The sequence below is a fragment of the Neodiprion lecontei genome, chromosome 2 (assembly GCF_021901455.1).
Source record: "Neodiprion lecontei isolate iyNeoLeco1 chromosome 2, iyNeoLeco1.1, whole genome shotgun sequence".
Taxonomy (NCBI): domain Eukaryota; kingdom Metazoa; phylum Arthropoda; class Insecta; order Hymenoptera; family Diprionidae; genus Neodiprion; species Neodiprion lecontei.
Genome location: NC_060261.1, coordinates 16,686,701 through 16,705,591, shown reverse-complemented (window position 1 = coordinate 16,705,591; position 18,891 = coordinate 16,686,701). Strand labels below are relative to the sequence as shown.

Genomic DNA, 18,891 nt, shown 5'->3' with positions numbered 1-18,891 from the left:
TACTTAATAAAAATAAAAAATAAAAATGCAGTAGGTTATCCTTCAAATTCAATTTTGAAAGGTGGCTCGGAATTTCAAATTTTTCCATTTGATTAACATTGTAAAGATTTCACTAATTGTTTAAAAAAAATTTACCATTCAGACGCATTTCATTATACGAACTTAATCCTCGAAGCATTTTTAGAGGGTAGAATTTTCTTCAAAAGCGTTAAACGTTAAAACCTCGAAAGTTCATTTTATATAAGAATTCATGTTTAAACTTCTTTAGTGGCTGAACTATCGATTTAACAATAAAAATTCTACACACGTTTATCCATAGAGTTTAATTCTCTACAAAATGTTTCTAGGTAGGATTAAGTCTTTATTGTTAAAAGCGGTTAAGTCGTGACAATGTAAGAAAAACTAAAATTGCATAAGTAATGTCTGTCTATCCTCGTAAATTTTCTTTCTATATATCAACAAGTTTGACTGATAGGAGCGGAAAACATGTTGCTTCAAAAAAAAGCACCCTAATTGTTAAGTAATTTTAAGCGACTATTAACGAACAGTGGAAATACTGCCTGAGCATTCCAATGTTGTGTTTGTCTAGTCCATCTTGTACATAACCGATTGAGCGATATCGTTATTGATAGTATGATAAAAATACTGAAAGAATTATGCGTTACACTTACTTACACACGTAACGTTGGTGTAGACACTTAAAAAATGACTTTAAGAATATACATAATATATAGTAAACACATGTTCTGTAAGATACAAGCTTTTAATAATATTGCAATCATGTTGCCGTTGCTGTCGCCGCATTGTGACAAGCCATATGGAGTCTGTTCATTCACCGGAAGACAATTTTCTTCGTTATTTATTATTCAATAAACAATTGAGAAGCATTGACTCGTCGTGTTACCCTCAATAATGCAGGGTATTGATTGCAGCCATCCAACTATTTACATTTTCATGGCAATGCGACCGTATAGAGTTCGGATGTTGTAATAACGTATTACATGTAAAACCTGTCGAAAGCTGCACTTGGCTGCATTTCCAAGGCCAATTCACCGTTTCACTACAGTGTCTTGGTATTGTTACTGCAACTTCTTCAATCTGATTATACACTATGAAAATAAATATAGCTTACAGTTATTATAAAAATATAAATAATTATTTCTGTCTCAAACATTGAAATTTTTGTCGGTGAGAGGTTAACCACCCTTGAAACCTGGTTTATGCCACTCGTGAGATCATCTGAAATCATTTCAATTCTCTGAAATCTTCTGAAATCCCGTCAAATCATCTGCGATTACGCAAAATCTTGTGATAGCATCTAAAATTTGTAAAGTATCCGAAGTTCTTCGAATCCCAGAAATCATTTAAAATCTCTAAAGTCTTGTAATCCTTTGAAATCTTTGAAAACACTTGAAATATCTGAAATCCTTCGAAATCTTGTGAAATAATGTGAAATTATCTGAAACCTCTTGAACTCCTCGAATTTCCTAAGATATTCAAAACTGCATTACATAAAATCTCCGAGATCCGGGAAGTCTTGAAATTACCTAATATCTTTGAAATCGCGTAAAATCCTTCGAAATCCTGTGACATTTAGCGAAATCATTGAAATCACATGGAATGCCTCAAATATTCTTAGATCTATTGAAATTTTCTAGAATCTCATCGAAATCATCGGAAATTCTGTGAAATCTTTTAAAGTCCTTGGATACAATATGAGTGGTTGTTCCACCGACCACCTTTCGCTTGTTGGTTCTTTCCTCGTGGATTCCCAAGGCCATGTTTCATACAAATTGCTTATGCGATAGACATGCATATAGTCATTATCGTATACAAAATGTCGCCGACGTTGCGATGCTATGGCAACGCTTTTCGGGCAAACAAAAGCTCAACCTTCGAGCTCGTCGACGGATAGACGTGTCGGATGATTTACTTTCTACTTTTATCAGTATAAACAGTTACGGAATAATTTATCAGCATTTATCATCATGGACGCGACGTGAGTCTTGTAATTGTTACGTCGTATTGATTATTATCCTAAATGCAGTCCGTATATTTACCAATAAATGAGATTACGCGGGTTCTGTATAACTTGTTTTACTTATGAGATTGAAGTTCGTGTTATTACGTGAATTACAATATTTTGCAAGTTCAGATTACCTGAATATAAAGGTAATTGTACCCTTTGCGAGTCGAGATAATTTCTGACAAGTTTTCGTAATTCTAGTGTTATTGAAAATGAAAAAAATCAGTTTTATCTGTTTCCTAAAAATTTCTTTCTTCTCTCAGAAAATGATTCCAATGTTTCATGGTGCAATAACCTTTAAAAATACACAGAAATATCAGAATTCCAATTTTATCAGATCTTCAGTAAAACGAAACATGAGAATCCGATAGAATACATGAGTTCTGATCGAAAACTCGAAAATGTTTCTTGTGATCTGAATTTAAAATAATGCTGAATTTTGCTATAGTGTCCGAAAATATGATTTATTTCTTAGAACTTTCCAAAAAGCAATTATGAAGTTATACATTCATTTTATCACAGGGTTAATTTTTCTTTTTTTGTACCATCATCATTTACGATTTTTTCACGAACTTCGAACCTTTCCGAAGAGATGGAAAATAGCGATATAATTCTTATAAACGACCTTCAACCTCGCGATTAAATTATTCTACGTCAGTTTCCAATTGAATGTATTAAGATCCCTGATGTAAGCGTGGTTAGGACAATATGGCGTCGGAAATTGCAATCAGCTGATCATTTTAAGCAAACATAGGAGATATGAAACCGCAGGAAGCACTGTGCAGCTTGTTGGACTTTCATTTACTGACGTTAAGTCAATGTAGAGTAAAACACATGAGAAAAAACCACTTTCATCATTGAATATGACGCAATTAGTGTTGCATATTTACCGCCGCCAGAAAGCGTAATTCTGAATTCTAGGACCATTATGCCAATATGACACTGCAGCAGCGTTAATATAACTTCACTCGTTATTACGCATGTTTTATGTCTTGTGTTTCGTTTAGAGAGGAAAGTATGAGGGAAATGGCACTCCGACTATCTTTAGAAGATGAAAATAAGCGGAAGACCGATCGTTCGATTACTCACGAACGATCTATTATCATTATAGGAAGCAAAGGAGTGGTAAGTGGTGGAAACAGCAACTTCAAGGTTAGACAAATACCCTCGCGCATGAATAGTCGGGCGAGTTGATATATAATATGAGATACAGTTTTATGGGTGAGTGATCAGACGCCGTGGCATTAGTCAGTAATCGCCTCGACTACCGCAAGAGTTCCCATGGGGCGTAAAATTTGAATGCGAATAAGATTTTGAGTCGAAGTGTATGATTCGCTCGATTTTTGTTGGTCGAATTCTGACTATGTAGAAATTTGAATCCAAGATTAAAAAATAAATTGTACCTCAACTGGTTCACGAGTTATGAATTTTCCAAACATTAATTCATGTTTAAATTTGTGAAATCAACATAACTCTCAGAAAAAAAAAAAAAAAAAAATATAGACGTATTCTTTCTTGTCTTGAATCAATATCGTTTCTTTCTACCGATTTCAAATCAACTACCATTGTGATCATTATGTTTTTATTATTCTCTTTGTTTTCAAAATTTTTTAGAGTTTACCTTTAACAAACAAGCTTGTCCCTACCAGGTGCAAAATTCAGTTCGAGAAATTTTTGTTTAATTTACACACTGCGGTGATTAAGTTTTTTATGAAAAAATTAACAGTCGAAGCAGCAGTAGCCTGGCCTTAAAGCTGATCGACTCATACGGCTCCGTATATTCGTCTATCGATCGGTTTCAACGTCGAGCCCACAACCCTGGATACTATGGATTCAAAGGGGGAAGGGAAAGCATGATGGGGTGCTTTTAAAAACGTTTGAAAAGGCACACCTTCATTGTTTCAAATCGATTATTCCACATTCATTGAGCCAGTGCGGAGTGTAATTAAATTACACGACGTTATGTTAAATTCTTGCCGGAAATTTTCTTACAGACGATTAACAGAAGGAGAAATATGGGTGGCTCGAGAAAAGAGAAAAAATTACCTACAAGTTTTATTTTTACGTATATGATGTGTACTTGAATATTTTTAGTAGGAAATTGCTTATTAACTCTGATCCAAACGCCCATGTTTTGATTGATGTTGTCAAGACGGTGTAATCGAAATTCCATAATGCGATAGTAATTTCAGGGAAAAACTACGATGGTTTACCGGTTTTTGGAAAAAGAAGAATCGCCCAAGGCAACCATTGCTATGGATTATTCGTTCGGACGAAAGGCTGGAAAAAGCTTAGTAAGCATTATAGATACGACAATAACCACAGCAATATAAAAATGCGTCCAAAATAATGATATGCATGCATTTTGTAACAAATATAAGATGCAAGTCATACTCAATATAATCAATTAATAGCCTCAAGCAACGATTTTCCGCAAGGGCTGGCATATCGTATCAGAGTTTTTTCACAGCAAGTTACTCGTATTTCAAAGTAAAATTGAGAAAAATATGATAATCTTTTATTTTGATTAGAAATGTGGTTGTTATAAGGTGTAATGAACCACACCTCGTTGATCGCGACTCATTGAAATTTGCCATGAATTATCTATAATTATGTAAACATTACCAGTTTTTTATGTTCCTAAATTAAAATCACATTATCTCCCATCACAAAAGTTCAAATTTTGCGAAAGAAAGATCAAATCGGGTGTTCAAGAATTGCACGATAGTTACAAATGTATCTGAATATTTACAATTGCAAGCAAGTGGCACAACTTGATAATTAATCACTAAACTCCAAATTAGCAATTGTTGATTTCTATGCTGCCAGGATTATAGCTGTGAAACGATTTGAAAGTTTGATGAGAGGTGTGGCACAAAGTTTGTTTCGAATAATGCCAGTTTTCGACTTTAATTGAACAAATATCGATTGAAACTTACCGCGTACAATAAATCCAAACATGCAGGATAGCAATAAATTTGTATGAAATCTGACGTATTGTCAAAATCTTACACGAACCGAAAACGTTTGGAGTTTTACTGCATGGTCTGCACCGTCTAAATCAACAATTCGAAAAAGAGAAATAAGCGTGTAAAAAATCCTCAGCAATTTTATTTGGCCTGGAGATAGTGAACACGAATAAAAGATTATTTCGGAAATGTAATAGAAATAATTGTGAGTAACTTAGAATAACACAATCTAAGATGCTGACAATCTAAGAAAAGGTTTCATAATCAGAACGTTTAGAATGATTGAAGTCTGTTTTTTTTTTCATTCGATTTCAACGTTTTTGGGCTTACTTTTTTCCCTTATTAAATCCCCATAAATTGTTTTAAAAAACTTTGATAAATCTTGTATTATAGCATAGTTATAGCGCGTAAATGTAATTACTGACGAACATTTGTTGTACCGTACTTACTTACACAACTGTATCTTTTGTCGTGAAGGGTAAGAATTCTCGACCTCGTAGATAATATATTATTGAATCTTGGTGAGCGGTCATAGAAATGTAAAACGTATTTTCGTTAACGTTTCGGCCCGGATATGGGCCCTCCTCAGAACGATTAATTTTTTTATTTAACTGTCAAGGACAAAAAATTTTTTTATAATATAAAAAATATACAATAAGACATTAATTACTATAGACGTAAAACTATTGAAGCTATTCTCTATTGTAGGATAGTGGGTACATATTAAATATCTGTTATGGTTATAAAGTGATAAAACTTAAAGAGTAATTTACCTTTTATAGGAAGGAGGATTAATATACAGTCAGAATCGTAAAATACAATTTGGCGAGCGCAGGTTCTTCAAATAAATGACAATAATCGTTGTCAGCTTCTCCAATTGTTAAAAGTATAGTTGTTAAAAATATGGAAGTAATTAATTAAAAAAACTGTGTATCTTCACTGTCTATAAGTCAATGTATTAAAAAGTTTTAGAGAAAGGGTTTATGGTAGTTGAAATAGTTTAAAACAATGTCCAAACGGTGGTACTGGTATCATTATGATCCTGTTCTCCATGTCCGAACAATTTTTGTTAAACCGTTTGAGTCAACTGGTAAACAACGACTGATGGGAGAATCAAATATGACCAAGAGTGAAGGTGAACAAGTATAAACAATTATAAAAACATGTGGCCTGGGGACAACAAATTTATGTACTTAGTTAAGGTTAAACAATGTGTGCTGTGTGGGAGGTAATCAGCGGTTTGTAAATATTGCTAAGATGTTCAACGTCTTGTTTAAGATTAACGGAATTTGGGTGTCCTACAATATTGCACATTTCTAGTAGTAACCGTTTATAATAATTGGGTTCTTCACAAAGGATGTTTGCATTGTCATAGTTAAAAGTATGTTGTTTTTTGGTCACATGTTTGGTTAGAGCAGTATGTCGATCCTCATTGTCTTGTACATTGCGTTTATGTTCTTTAATTCTAGTGTCTAGATGGCGGCCAGTTTGTTCGATATACACTTGATCGCAATCGTTACAGGGTATTTTGTAAACAACATTCGAACGTTTGCCCATAGGGATCCTATCTTTTCCCGAATTAAAGACAAGTTGTAGGTCTTTTGAATTTTTTCCCACAAACTTGACATTGTATTTGGTAAATAACCTATTCAATGACTCAAAGAGGCCCGATACATATGGGATGGGAATAAATGTAGTGGCTGGTCTATTGTTTTCGCTGCGGAAACAGAGTCAATATTATTGTCTAGTAGGTCCTTGATATGGAAGCGTCTCTTATTTATATGTTTGTGTAAAAGGCCATGTGGATAGTCGTTCCATCTTAAAATATTATATATGAGTGACAAATTTTTTTCATGGAATTCTATATTTGATAGTTTGATGGCTCGGTCAACAAGATTAAAGATGGTACCTATCTTGTATGACATCGGGTGGTGAGAATTAAAATTCAAGTATCTTTGAGACCAAGTTTTCTTGTGGAACCAATCTGTTTTGATTTCAGAGTTGTTATGTATCAGTAGTAAATCCAGGAAATTGATGGCATTATTATTTTCTATTTCGATGGTGAATTGTAATCGTGGATGATATTGGTTGAAAATATTCAGTGTGTAGTCTATTTTTTCTTTAGGGACTGCAGTTGAGATATCGTCAACATATCGGAAATAGAAGGGTAAATCAAAATTTAGATTGCTGATGCATGACCTTTCTAGGTCTTCCATCACCAGATCAGACAGGATTGGAGAGAGAGGGGATCCCATGGGCAACCCGAATTGTTGTGCGTATGTGTCGTTGTTAAATTTAAAGATTGCCGAATCAAAACAAATGTTTAAGGCTTTAACCAGTTCAGTAAGTGGGATTGGAATCTTTTTATCTAGAGAGGCCCAACGGTTTTTTACTGCGAGCATAGCGAGATCTATAGGTACATTAGTAAATAGAGATACCACATCTAGTGATATTAGAATATAATTATCTGGAATAATCAGTTTATTTATTTTTTCAACCAATGTAAAGCTATATTTGACTCTGGAGGTAGGGGGGGTGATATTTGTGGTGAGCCATGAACACTGTTTTAAAAACAACCCGAACATCATGTTTTTAAAAGCAGATAAAGGCAATACGTCAGTAGCCATGCACAGAACACTTACAATAACAAAATGCGACAACAGCTTTCGGACACTAACATCTATAGAATTGCTAGATACGACCTCTGCAATACCCTACAGACTAGGGTGAATAAACTCACCTTCAAATGGTTCAATTCCAAACTAATAAACAAAAGCATACACAGAAGCATCGCTACCTATAACAGTGTTCCCCCACGTGCATATGGGCTCCCTAAAATCCATAATGAAGGAAGCCCACTACGAATTATAGTTTCTTTTGTTAATAGCCCGACTTACGCATTATCTAACCTAATTAATTCATGGCTCACCACAAATATCACCCCCCTACCTCCAGAGTCAAAGATAGCTTTACATTGGTTGAAAAAATAAATAAACTGATTATTCCAGATAATTATATTCTAATATCACTAGATGTGGTATCTCTATTTACTAATGTACCTATAGATCTCGCTATGCTCGCAGTAAAAAACCGTTGGGCCTCTCTAGATAAAAAGATTCCAATCCCACTTACTGAACTGGTTAAAGCCTTAAACATTTGTTCTGATTCGGCAATCTTTAAATTTAACAACGACACATACGCACAACAATTCGGGTTGCCCATGGGATCCCCTCTCTCTCCAATCCTGTCTGATCTGGTGATGGAAGACCTAGAAAGGTCATGTATCAGCAATCTAAATTTTGATTTACCCTTCTATTTCCGATATGTTGACGATATCTCAACTGCAGTCCCTAAAGAAAAAATAGACTACACACTGAATATTTTCAACCAATATCATCCACGATTACAATTCACCATCGAAATAGAAAATAATAATGCCATCAATTTCCTGGATTTACTACTGATACATAACAACTCTAAAATCAAAACAGATTGGTTCCACAAGAAAACTTGGTCTCAAAGATACTTGAATTTTAATTCTCACCACCCGATGTCATACAAGATAGGTACCATCTTTAATCTTGTTGACCGAGCCATCAAACTATCAAATTAGAATTCTATGAAAAAAATTTGTCACTCATATATAATATTTTAAGATGGAACGACTATCCACATGGCCTTTTACACAAACATATAAATAAGAGACGCTTCCATATCAAGGACCTACTAGACGATAATATTGACTCTGCTTCCGCAGCGAAAACAATAGACCAGCCACTACATTTATTCCCATCCCATATGTATCGGGTCTCTTTGAGTCATTGAATAGGTTATTTACCAAATACAATGTCAAGTTTGTGGGAAAAAATTCAAAAGACCTACAACTTGTCTTTGATTCGGGAAAAGATGGGATCCCTATGGGCAAACGATCCAACGTTGTTTACAAAATACCCTGCAACGATTGCAATCAAGTTTATATTGGTCAAACTGGCCGCCATCTAGACACTAGATTCAAAGAACATCAACGCAATGTACAAGATAATGAGGATCGACATACTGCTCTAACTAAACATGTGATCAAAAAAGAACATTCTTTCAACTATGACAATGCAAACATCCTTTGTGAAGAACCCAATTATTATAAACGGTTACTACTAGAAATGTGCAATATTGCAGGACACCCAAATTCCCAATTACTATAAACGGTTACTACTAGAAATGTGCAATATTGCAGGACACCCAAATTCCGTTAATCTTAAACAAGACGTTGAACATCTTAGCAATATTTACAAACCGCTGATTACCTCCCACACAGCACACATTGTTTAACCTTAAATAAGTACATAAATTTGTTGTCCCCATGCCACATGTTTTTATAATTGTTTATACTTGTTCACCTTCACTCTTGGTCATATTTGATTCTCCCATCAGTCGGTGTTTACCAGTTGACTCAAACGGTTTAACAAAAATTGTTCGGACATGGAGGACAGGATCATAATGGTACCAGTACCACCGTTTGGACATTGTTTTAAACTATTTCAACTACCATAAACCCTTTCTCTAAAACTTTTTAATACATTGACTTATAGACAGTGAAGATACACAGTTTTTTTAATTAATTACTTCCATATTTTTAACAACTATACTTTTAACAATTGGAGAAGCTGACAACGATTATTGTCATTTATTTGAAGAACCTGCGCTCGCCAAATTGTATTTTACGATTCTGACTGTATATTAATCCTCCTTCCTATAAAAGGTAAATTACTCTTCAAGTTTTATCACTTTATAACCATAACAGATATTTAATATGTACCCACTATCCTACAATAGAGAATAGCTTCAATAGTTTTACATCTATAGTAATTAATGTCTTATTGTATATTTTTTATATTATAAAAAAATTTTTTGTCCTTGACAGTTAAATAAAAAAATTAATCGTTCTGAGGAGGGCCCATATCCGGGCCGAAACGTTAACGAAAATACGTTTTACATTTCTATGACCGCTCACCAAGATTCAATAATATTGTATCTTTTATCCACTCGGAAGTTAAATATTAGCCAAACTTTTATCAGGTTATCTCTGGATATCTCTGTACTGAAGAAAATGAGCCCAAAAACAGGAATCGGATGAAAAATGCCACAGTTTAATAATTTTAAACCTTCCCATTACATAACCTTTTCCCCACTTGTTACTATCTTAGTTTGTGTTTACCGAATCTACTCATACCTATTCAGCTTTGTTACACATTATACGGAAATTGTTTCATTCGTGTTAGTACTCGAGTAAAGTAGCAAGGAGAGATCCTGATATGAATCCCTACGTCACCGACGCTCCCTCCAGTCTAGACACAAATCTTTATAGAACGTTCCAGGGTGGGGGATGTCCCCACTTTGACGAACTTTATCGATCATTGGATCGTTTTGTTGTCCACCGTTATTGATCGTCCGATAACTTCGTTGATCTACTTTATTGGCAATTCACCTTCCCTTACTCATGTTTTAAACCTCATCGGGCAAAATCCCTCTACCTTGCTCAATGATGTACGCATGTCACTAATGCAGTTCTGGGATTTTGTTCGATCAAAGTTGAAACTGTGGTAAGGCAGAGCGCAATTCTGAGGAATTTTGCCTGTTGAGCGTTAAAAAAGGGTAAAGCAGGGCAAAGCGCCCATCAGGTAGAGCACGGAATTATCGGGCAATCGATAACGTAGGGTAACTAAACGATCCGGTGATCGATGAAGTCGGTCGGAGTGGGGACATCCCTCGCCCTCAAACGTTCTAGAAAAAGGTTTATGTCTTGGAAGTATGAGTAGTGTACCCTTGTTACTCTACGCGTGCTTAGGACTATTGGCACAAGTAATATCGCTTGAAATTTTTCAAACGCCTTTTTCTCTTCACCCAACTTGATTTTGACGGTCCAGGGTCCCTACATCCTTAACATTATGTATCCAGTGGTAATTATGGCAGGTTAAAGACGTGGTCCACGTTTGGGAGGTCGGTCCCCTGACGTCATCGCTCCTCTCAGCCGCAATGACCGGATCGGCATTGACCCATTCCCCGCATCATACCACGCTTTTGATGATGTTGGATCTCTCAAAGCCTGAGGAGCTTTGGGCGACGTTGGAAGAATGTCTGACCATTGCTCGAAGCGCAATGAGAATGAGTTTCGACGATAACGCGATCAAAGCTCTCAGGGATTGCCGCAAAAGAGAAAATAACCCTAAGAACGAAACTTACGAAGGTGAAACCGAACCATTTCCTCTTAAGTTGTGCATCGTTGGCGGCAGATACGATGAATTCAAAGTGAGCTGCAAAATTGGATTCAAATTTTTTTAGCTTGAAGAGATGAAACGTTCCGTTCTCAATTGAATCACATTTCTGAAAAACGGATCGTTTCAACTTTGAATAATTCTAAATTCCAGGAATTTAATTCGGATAGAAAACAACTAATCGGTCGGGCCCTTCGGGCAGCGGCCCACGCTTTGGGAGCAGGACTTCACTATCACTCCTGCAGAGACACGTCCCTCGTTAGAAGAGCAAAGGATATGCTGTCGCACTATGGTTTCGGATCTCAGTTGACGTGAGTTTTACCCTTTGGTCTGAAGGATGAAGTCAACAAGTTGAATTAGTTATTGATCGCGTTTTTTTTTTTTTTTTTCTTTGTGACAATTTTTAGAAAAGGCGTTTGTATCGATTATGAGAAACCGCTGTTGGTACCAGTTGGGCTAGATTCGTTCACGCAGATTGGACTCAATTTTGGACAGGGAAGAAATGCACATATTTTAGAATCCATAAAGCAGATGTACGTCACTCATATTCCCCAGACGACCAAGGAGAACGAGAACCCGCAAGACCTCGAGGATCCCGCGAATGACCCCAACTTCAGGGAACCCATAATCGACAGGCTTAGGGCCCAACGTGAAGAGGTAAAAAGAAAGGTCAGACCGACACAGAATGTAATTTTTTTTCAAGGTTTACAATATTTCAGAAATTTTGTAGCAACGTCGCTAAGTAAGGGTCGAAGTATTACAAAAATTCAACTTTGCTTGGAATAAAGAGTTGCATGAATGTAACTATGCAAGGTTCCAAACGATTCAGATACATACGAAACTTGACGAGGTTTCAAATATTTCAGAAACTGCAAAAACGTAGCTTAGTAAAGTTTGAAACAGTTCAGCAACATGGCAGAAACGTACTGATTTTACACGAATCGCAGAAACCTTGCAGCATCGTAACTTTGCAAAAATTTAAATATTGCGGAAACTTGTCTTTGGAAAGTTCTCAATATTGCATCCAAAAATGCAACCTGACAAGGTCAAGTAATTTCGCAAGGCTTACGATGTTTCAGAAATAGTGTAAAAACGTAATTTACTGCAAATAATAAAATATCGCAGATACATTGTTCAATATTTTTGGTATATTGGAACACCCTCTTGCAATATTGTCATGTCCTTTATTATACATATATATATACGTATAGTTACAATATTGCAGCATTGTAATTGAATATAACATTCCGGAAATGCTGTAATATTTCTGTGTAATTGTTTTCGCAGATGCATAAAACTGCAATATATATAACGTATAGTGCTGCGTAATTTTTGCAGCATGAATAATTCTACGCCAAACTGAACACGCTGAAAATATCACCATTTTTAATTTGCATGACATTTACTTCACTCATTGTACTAAGGGAAAAAATGCGTATTTCAAACCAAAACTCTAGTATCCATATTTTCGATTTTAGAAGAAAAGTTCAAATTTCATATTTGGCACACGCACTCTTGTTTTTGCAGATATATCCTCAAATTTAATGAAGATAATTGAACAAACAGAGAAACATCAAATTAAAGTATTATGATTTTTTTCTTCCACCACCTGATCGTGAATTTCATTCATTAAATTTTTGGCCTTATTTTTAACCATCGACTGCTAATTTTTGGATTCTAAAAAATTGTCTTTCCACTTGATTACTAATTGTACATTAACTCACAAAAAGGAATTCTTGTATTGACTTCACCGATAGTTTGGAATAGATCTACTATGAAACTTTTTTGAAACAATTCCATGTTCTTGCCATATGATGGTTCGTATCCAAGCTAAAGGGTTCTTTTTCTTATTACCGTTCTGCAATATTATAAGTTATATTTCAAACTCTATTTCGATTTGTTGACGTGGCATTCGCAAAACTAAAAACTTTCAGTCGATCGCATCCAATGGCATATTTTTGTCGGACATCATTCGGAATTACAGTGTACTTTTTTTAGGCTCAATATTGTATGAAACTAGTGCTGTGATATCTTATTTTAGATCTGATTACGTCGATAATAATGAAAAGCACCTCACCTATACACATTATTGCTTCCAAAGTCTGTAATAAATAAAAATAACAACGACGGTCCAAAAACAGAAATTTTATTCGAAATTTTCCAGACAATGAATTTTCCGAATTTTGCAATGAAAAAGTAATGCCCTGCCGTAAATCGAACAAATTCCATCATTATTAATGGAATATAAGAGTCAGCTGGCTCAGTCGATAAAAAAAGAACTACAACGTGCTCTTAACGATAGATAGCGTTCTCCCATCGATGAGGCCGTCTCTGGTACTCAATGATATCATTAATTTCTACCTATTTCTGAAATGTAGATTTTTTCTGAACATTCTTACGTCATTGATTCAGAATTTAAAAATTAGCAGTCAATGGAAAAAAGTGTAGAGGTAACAGAATTCAACCAATAAAATTTACGGAAACATGGTTATAGAGGAAAATTATGTTACATCAGTTTGAAAAGTATATCATGCACTTGCCGATGCCTCTTTGTTCAATTACCTTCATTACTTTTGAAGATACAGCCACTATGGAACAAGTGCGCGCGTGCCGAATTAGAAATTTGCAATTATATTCTGAAATCAGTAATATGGATGTAAATCTTTTAGCGTCGAATACATATCTCTACTTTTCTACAGCAGAATAAATAAAAAATGTCAGGCCAATTAAAATTGTCGATCGGTATTTTACCTGCAAAGTGTTTGTTTCGATATCAATATGGAATTACTCGTGCGTTGTTGCAACTTCAATACAGAAAGCTATTGGAACAATATATCGTGCTGTGGGGGAAAATTAAACAGTCTCGCAGAATGAGTGATAAATATACAGATCACATTGATAAATGGTCGATTTGTCCGGCAGGAAATCGGCATTCTGCTGCAAGAGATGCTGGAAGGCCGAGCCCTGAAGATTCCGATTCCCGAGCCAATGTAGAATTCTCCGAATCTTCCGAGACGATTGTTTTCCTCTCACCGTAAACTTCCAGTAACAAAGGTGATACAATTTAAAAATTGATTGACACAAACATGTGAAGCGATACTTGTGTAGTTGCGAAACTTGCCACCAGAGAGCAGAAGTGTCGCTATCGCAGCACACCGCTTTTGAAACACATTTGTCACGAACAGTGTCACATTAGAGTTCTCACGGCCAACTTAAACTTTGATTCGCATCATTCTATTGAGTGTCAATGATTTTTTTTGATATTAATAGTTTCCTTTAGAGACCGTAGATGGATGGACTCCCTTAAAATTTCGAAGGTTTGATTTTTCTTCTTTTTCTCGTACTGAAAATGACTGTTTTTTCAGTTGTGTCACCTTCGTCGCCAAGTTGCGAAATGATTGGATTGCATCGGGATAAAGCAGCCGCTTCGAGTCTACCGAATGAATAATGATGGACGATGGATGTCGCAGGGGTCAACTTGTGACATATTGTTATTTAATCGTGGTTCTGATATTATTGATGAGAGTCAGTGCACGATGGTCGGTCTTTCAGAAAACCAATTAATTCTCCTCACGCCTTCGTGCCTCTGAATTATAGCCGGGCACGTAGCGCATTTTAATTGAGAAGCTGTATCACACACAGCAGCATCGAGATATCTACATTGTATATATACGTCACGAACACACAAGTTTGCATGTGTGAAGTGTTTTTTCTTACGGTGCTGCAAAATCACGAATAAAAGTGCAACACACCAATTATTCGTTAATTATTCCTGCAGTCTGCGAATCTTTTTGTCCCCACTCTTGCTATGTGACTTCGTTATTCGATTTTCAAAACAGGTTTAAGTCAAGTCTGACGATAGGACGAAAAAACCTTGAAAATTTTCGTTAACAGTTTTCTTCGGATCCTTCTAAACGTTGGTATATACCAAGGAGAAGGACAAATTCATCAGGAGCGATCTTTAAATCCGGTAACTCTCATGATTTGCTTCTGATGATCTATCATTTTCTTGTAAGTTATTTTTGCACAACAATGTATGAATTTCAAGAATTTTAATTATAACAAATTCATCTTTTGGCTTAACAGATAAATACGCGAGTCGATTTCTGTAACGTGTTCTCGAAACGTTTCGAAGATATCTTAGGTATCAAGTTTAAACACGCAACGAATGCTAGAGCATGTTCAAAATACAACTCAATTTCTCTGTTATCTGGCTATTTTTGTGAACGTATAATCAGGTGTGCAGTCCAGCAAAACCATCATTCGGACGAAAGAATTACGAAATAACGACCTAACAAGTACAGTTGCGATAAATCGAGTTGAATTAGATAAAAACGGTATTCCCTCAACATACAGAACCAATACGAAAGAATGAGAAAAACGAAATCAATTCAAAAGCGGTCAATTATTAACAACTCTTTCGACACAACATAATTTCAGAAATGAAAAGAACTGTATCGTACGTCAACATTCAATTAATCATAGCTGATGGTCTTACAATTAAGTGTACTTGAATTTCCAACAAATAGCTTGAGTTTTAATTATTAGTCAGCTCTTCATTTGTCAGAAGTAAAAAATAAATAATTAAAAATACTGTGAAATTAATACAGCCTGGATATAATTAAGTTATATTCTATAGTTATAATATAAGTTATTTCGTAATATATTATGATGTTATTGATGAGTTGATGATCATTGAAATTGGTCGAATATACATGCCTTATTTAACGGTATACACTGTCGAAAATTTCTGTATTTCTGTATTTCCTTCACTGTATTGGAAGTTTTATTCGGATACGGAATAGTGAATCCACCGTACATTTACTGTTTGTTCAATTTACAAATACAATAAATTTACCACACAATTCATTAAATTCCCATTTCTCTTTTTTTTTCACCTATTTTTAGTAGAATCAAAAATTTCACTGTAAATTTAAAACTAATACATAGTAGCTTGAGTCACTGCACCGAATTTGTAAATTTGCAACCTGATTTCGTAAATTGACAACTCTTTTGTACAGTAAATGTGTAGCAAGTTCGCAATAATTTTTAAAAGTGTACGGATTTCGTATCTGAAAATGTACGGATACCTGTCAAAATCAATTTTAAAAGGTTGCTCTTTGAATTCAAAATTTCGCCCTTCTGACAAAGTGCGGACCGTGTCGTGTTCTCTCAACTTATTACCTGTCAGCCGTATTTAATGGTATGCACTTGAACTTGAAAGTATTTTACAGAGAACTTAATCCCTTAAAAGTTTATCATCAAAATTTTCCTCGTAAAATAAATAGTTTAGTCATTTGACGTTGAGAAATGAATTTCAACAGCGATAATTGACTTTAGAAGTTTATAACTTGCGCACCGTTGAACCTATGAACTTTGCTGCGTAGAACTTTTTTTTTTTACCGAGAGTGGAATTGTCTATAAAAATTTTTTACTCGATTTTTTGTGATAAAGTCAGTAGTGTAGCTAATGCAGACATTGAAAAATGAATATTTAGGGAAAATCGAAGTTCATGCCTATCATTTTGAACTGTTGAGTTGCGCACTTTACTCAATGGACTCTTGTAGATGATTTGATTATTTTGATTATGTATGAAATGCTTCGGGGATCAAGTCCATATAATCAGGTGCAGACGAGTGGTAATAATTTTTGAAAAAACTTTCCTCGTTCTTACGTTATTTGAATGGAGGACTCCGATTTCCGACAGCAACATTTTAAAATTCGATTCAAGATATATTCGTCCGTGAGGATTTCTTTTCCGCCAGGTACAGTAAGTTTCTCAAATGGGAGTAAAAAGAAGAAGCAATTGTCGCTTCTAATGAAACGCCCTATTAATCACTGAATTATACCTATCAGAACTCGCGGCATAACAATTTTTGCTGTAACAAACAAATGGTTTTCTAATTAAAACCCTAATCAGAATTCAATTCAGTCTTTAATTACGAGCCTCTGTTTCGCAATTCTTTCGTTTAGACCTTTGAAACGGTTCACCACTTGGGGCCGGATTAAGACTTTTAACTCACCGTTAGGAAATTTTCCGGTTAACATATGTTTACCATAAATTCTGGTAGAGTTGCTCTCTGCGATTTATGTTGCTCTTACCTCTTTCCTGCCGTCTCCCTATCGGCACTGAATGTGTGCAACATCTCCATTATAATTCTTCTTAAGACTGAACAAATTCTGCACTATAATGGTTCTTAAAAAGCCGTAGAAGTAAAAACCACCGTTCTTTCTTTTATGGCAAGATCTTAGCTATACGACATGTAAGTTAATAAATTGCAGAGTGGTGGATAATCTCTAACTTAATGCGGTTGTAGATGACGACCGTTGGCCATTCCAACCATTCGAATTGGACACGATTCGATCTTGACCATTATTTCGCCTTTTTCTTCCACGAATTAATAACGTAAGTATTCACTTCACATTTCTGCAAGAGAATATTATTGCTCTCTTTTTGGCTTAACATTCTGATCCAACCTTTTTCTATTGCATGGAATAATTTTTTATTTTTGTAAATAAATTAATAGCATTGAGGTACGTGAGCGAAACAGTTGTAAATCTTCAATTGACCTTCGATACTGAAAACTTGAACCATTATCCGATCATGAGGTCAAGAACACTGTGCTATATTTTCTGGTTACAGCTACTCTCTGACTGGTTAAGATCAGTGTCCGACCGTAACATGATTTTTAGCCGAAATCAAAACCATAACCGAATTTGAATTGCTCTTCTAGTTTCGTTCGAAACCGTAACCGAAACCAAAACTTACGTAGTTGAGTTAAATGTAGTTAAATATTCATTACACTCTAAAATCTAGTGTTTTCCTAGCTTTGTAACAGATTATTCGATTAGATTAAATCAAAGACTTTAATATATTAGGATATCCCTTTATTTTTCGAATGAAATGTAGGTACGAACTGACTACTAAAGAATTTCGTGCAATGGCTATTTTGGCTGAAACCGAAACTGCCGCCGAAACCAGATTTTTGGCCGAGAGTGGCCGAAACCGAAACTTTGGTCGGTCTTTAGTTAAGATATAATTTATCACCGCGGTTTTCATCAGTGAAAAGAAGATCAGAATTAAGGTTCTGAATCATCCTCATAATTAGAACCGTCACGTCTCTGACAAGCCTGCAAAATACGCGATGTCTGCCTCTAATTGGACAATAGTACGATATCCATGGCGCCAATTTTTGACCATTGATTCTTGATATTTTTACCACAATAATGAGACTTTTAGGAATAAAAAATTTGCCAAAATTCAACGATTTTCTTTTGCTCGTGAGTTCGGAGTTCGTATGACAGGGACATGAACAAAATCACACGTACCATCCTGTACGAAAAGGTGACTTAGCCCAAAGATTAAAACAAGTTCGACCTACGTATAACAACGTTTCTTTAGTAATAAATAGCTCGCAAAATAATTGAAATATCAACTTTCATCACTTTTAAACTTTTCGTTTCTTTTGACTAAATACACCATGAAATCTTGCCGACACGGAAATCGTACTCTTGCCTCTAATTGCAATTAGACGCTTAATTTAATGTTGCATTAGACGTCTTTTGGCTGTCGTTCCGCTCGCGCAACGGGGAACGTAAGGGGGGAGGAGGGGGCAGTGCGACG

The 18,891-nt window shown here is 35.4% G+C and overlaps 1 protein-coding gene across 5 annotated transcripts; it reads left to right on the top strand.

Moving 5' to 3' along the window:
• The first annotated feature begins 1,227 nt into the window (after positions 1–1,227).
• LOC107223622 (cytoplasmic dynein 2 light intermediate chain 1) lies at positions 1,228–16,118 on the top strand. 5 transcript variants are annotated; one of them, XM_046731144.1, is made up of 8 exons: positions 1,228–1,999; positions 3,034–3,151; positions 4,219–4,320; positions 10,966–11,301; positions 11,421–11,578; positions 11,675–11,936; positions 14,190–14,321; positions 14,633–16,118. In XM_046731144.1, exons 1-7 carry the CDS (start codon positions 1,989–1,991, stop codon positions 14,259–14,261), a joined length of 1,059 nt encoding a protein of 352 aa, XP_046587100.1. In that variant the 5' UTR covers positions 1,228–1,988; the 3' UTR covers positions 14,262–14,321; positions 14,633–16,118. The 5 variants fall into 5 exon arrangements, with proteins under 5 accessions (XP_046587100.1, XP_046587099.1, XP_046587101.1 ...); XM_046731143.1 differs by lacking the exon at positions 1,228–1,999 and having other exon boundaries at positions 2,032–3,151; XM_046731145.1 differs by lacking the exon at positions 1,228–1,999 and having other exon boundaries at positions 2,034–3,151; positions 11,675–11,924.
• Positions 16,119–18,891: the final 2,773 nt, after the last annotated feature.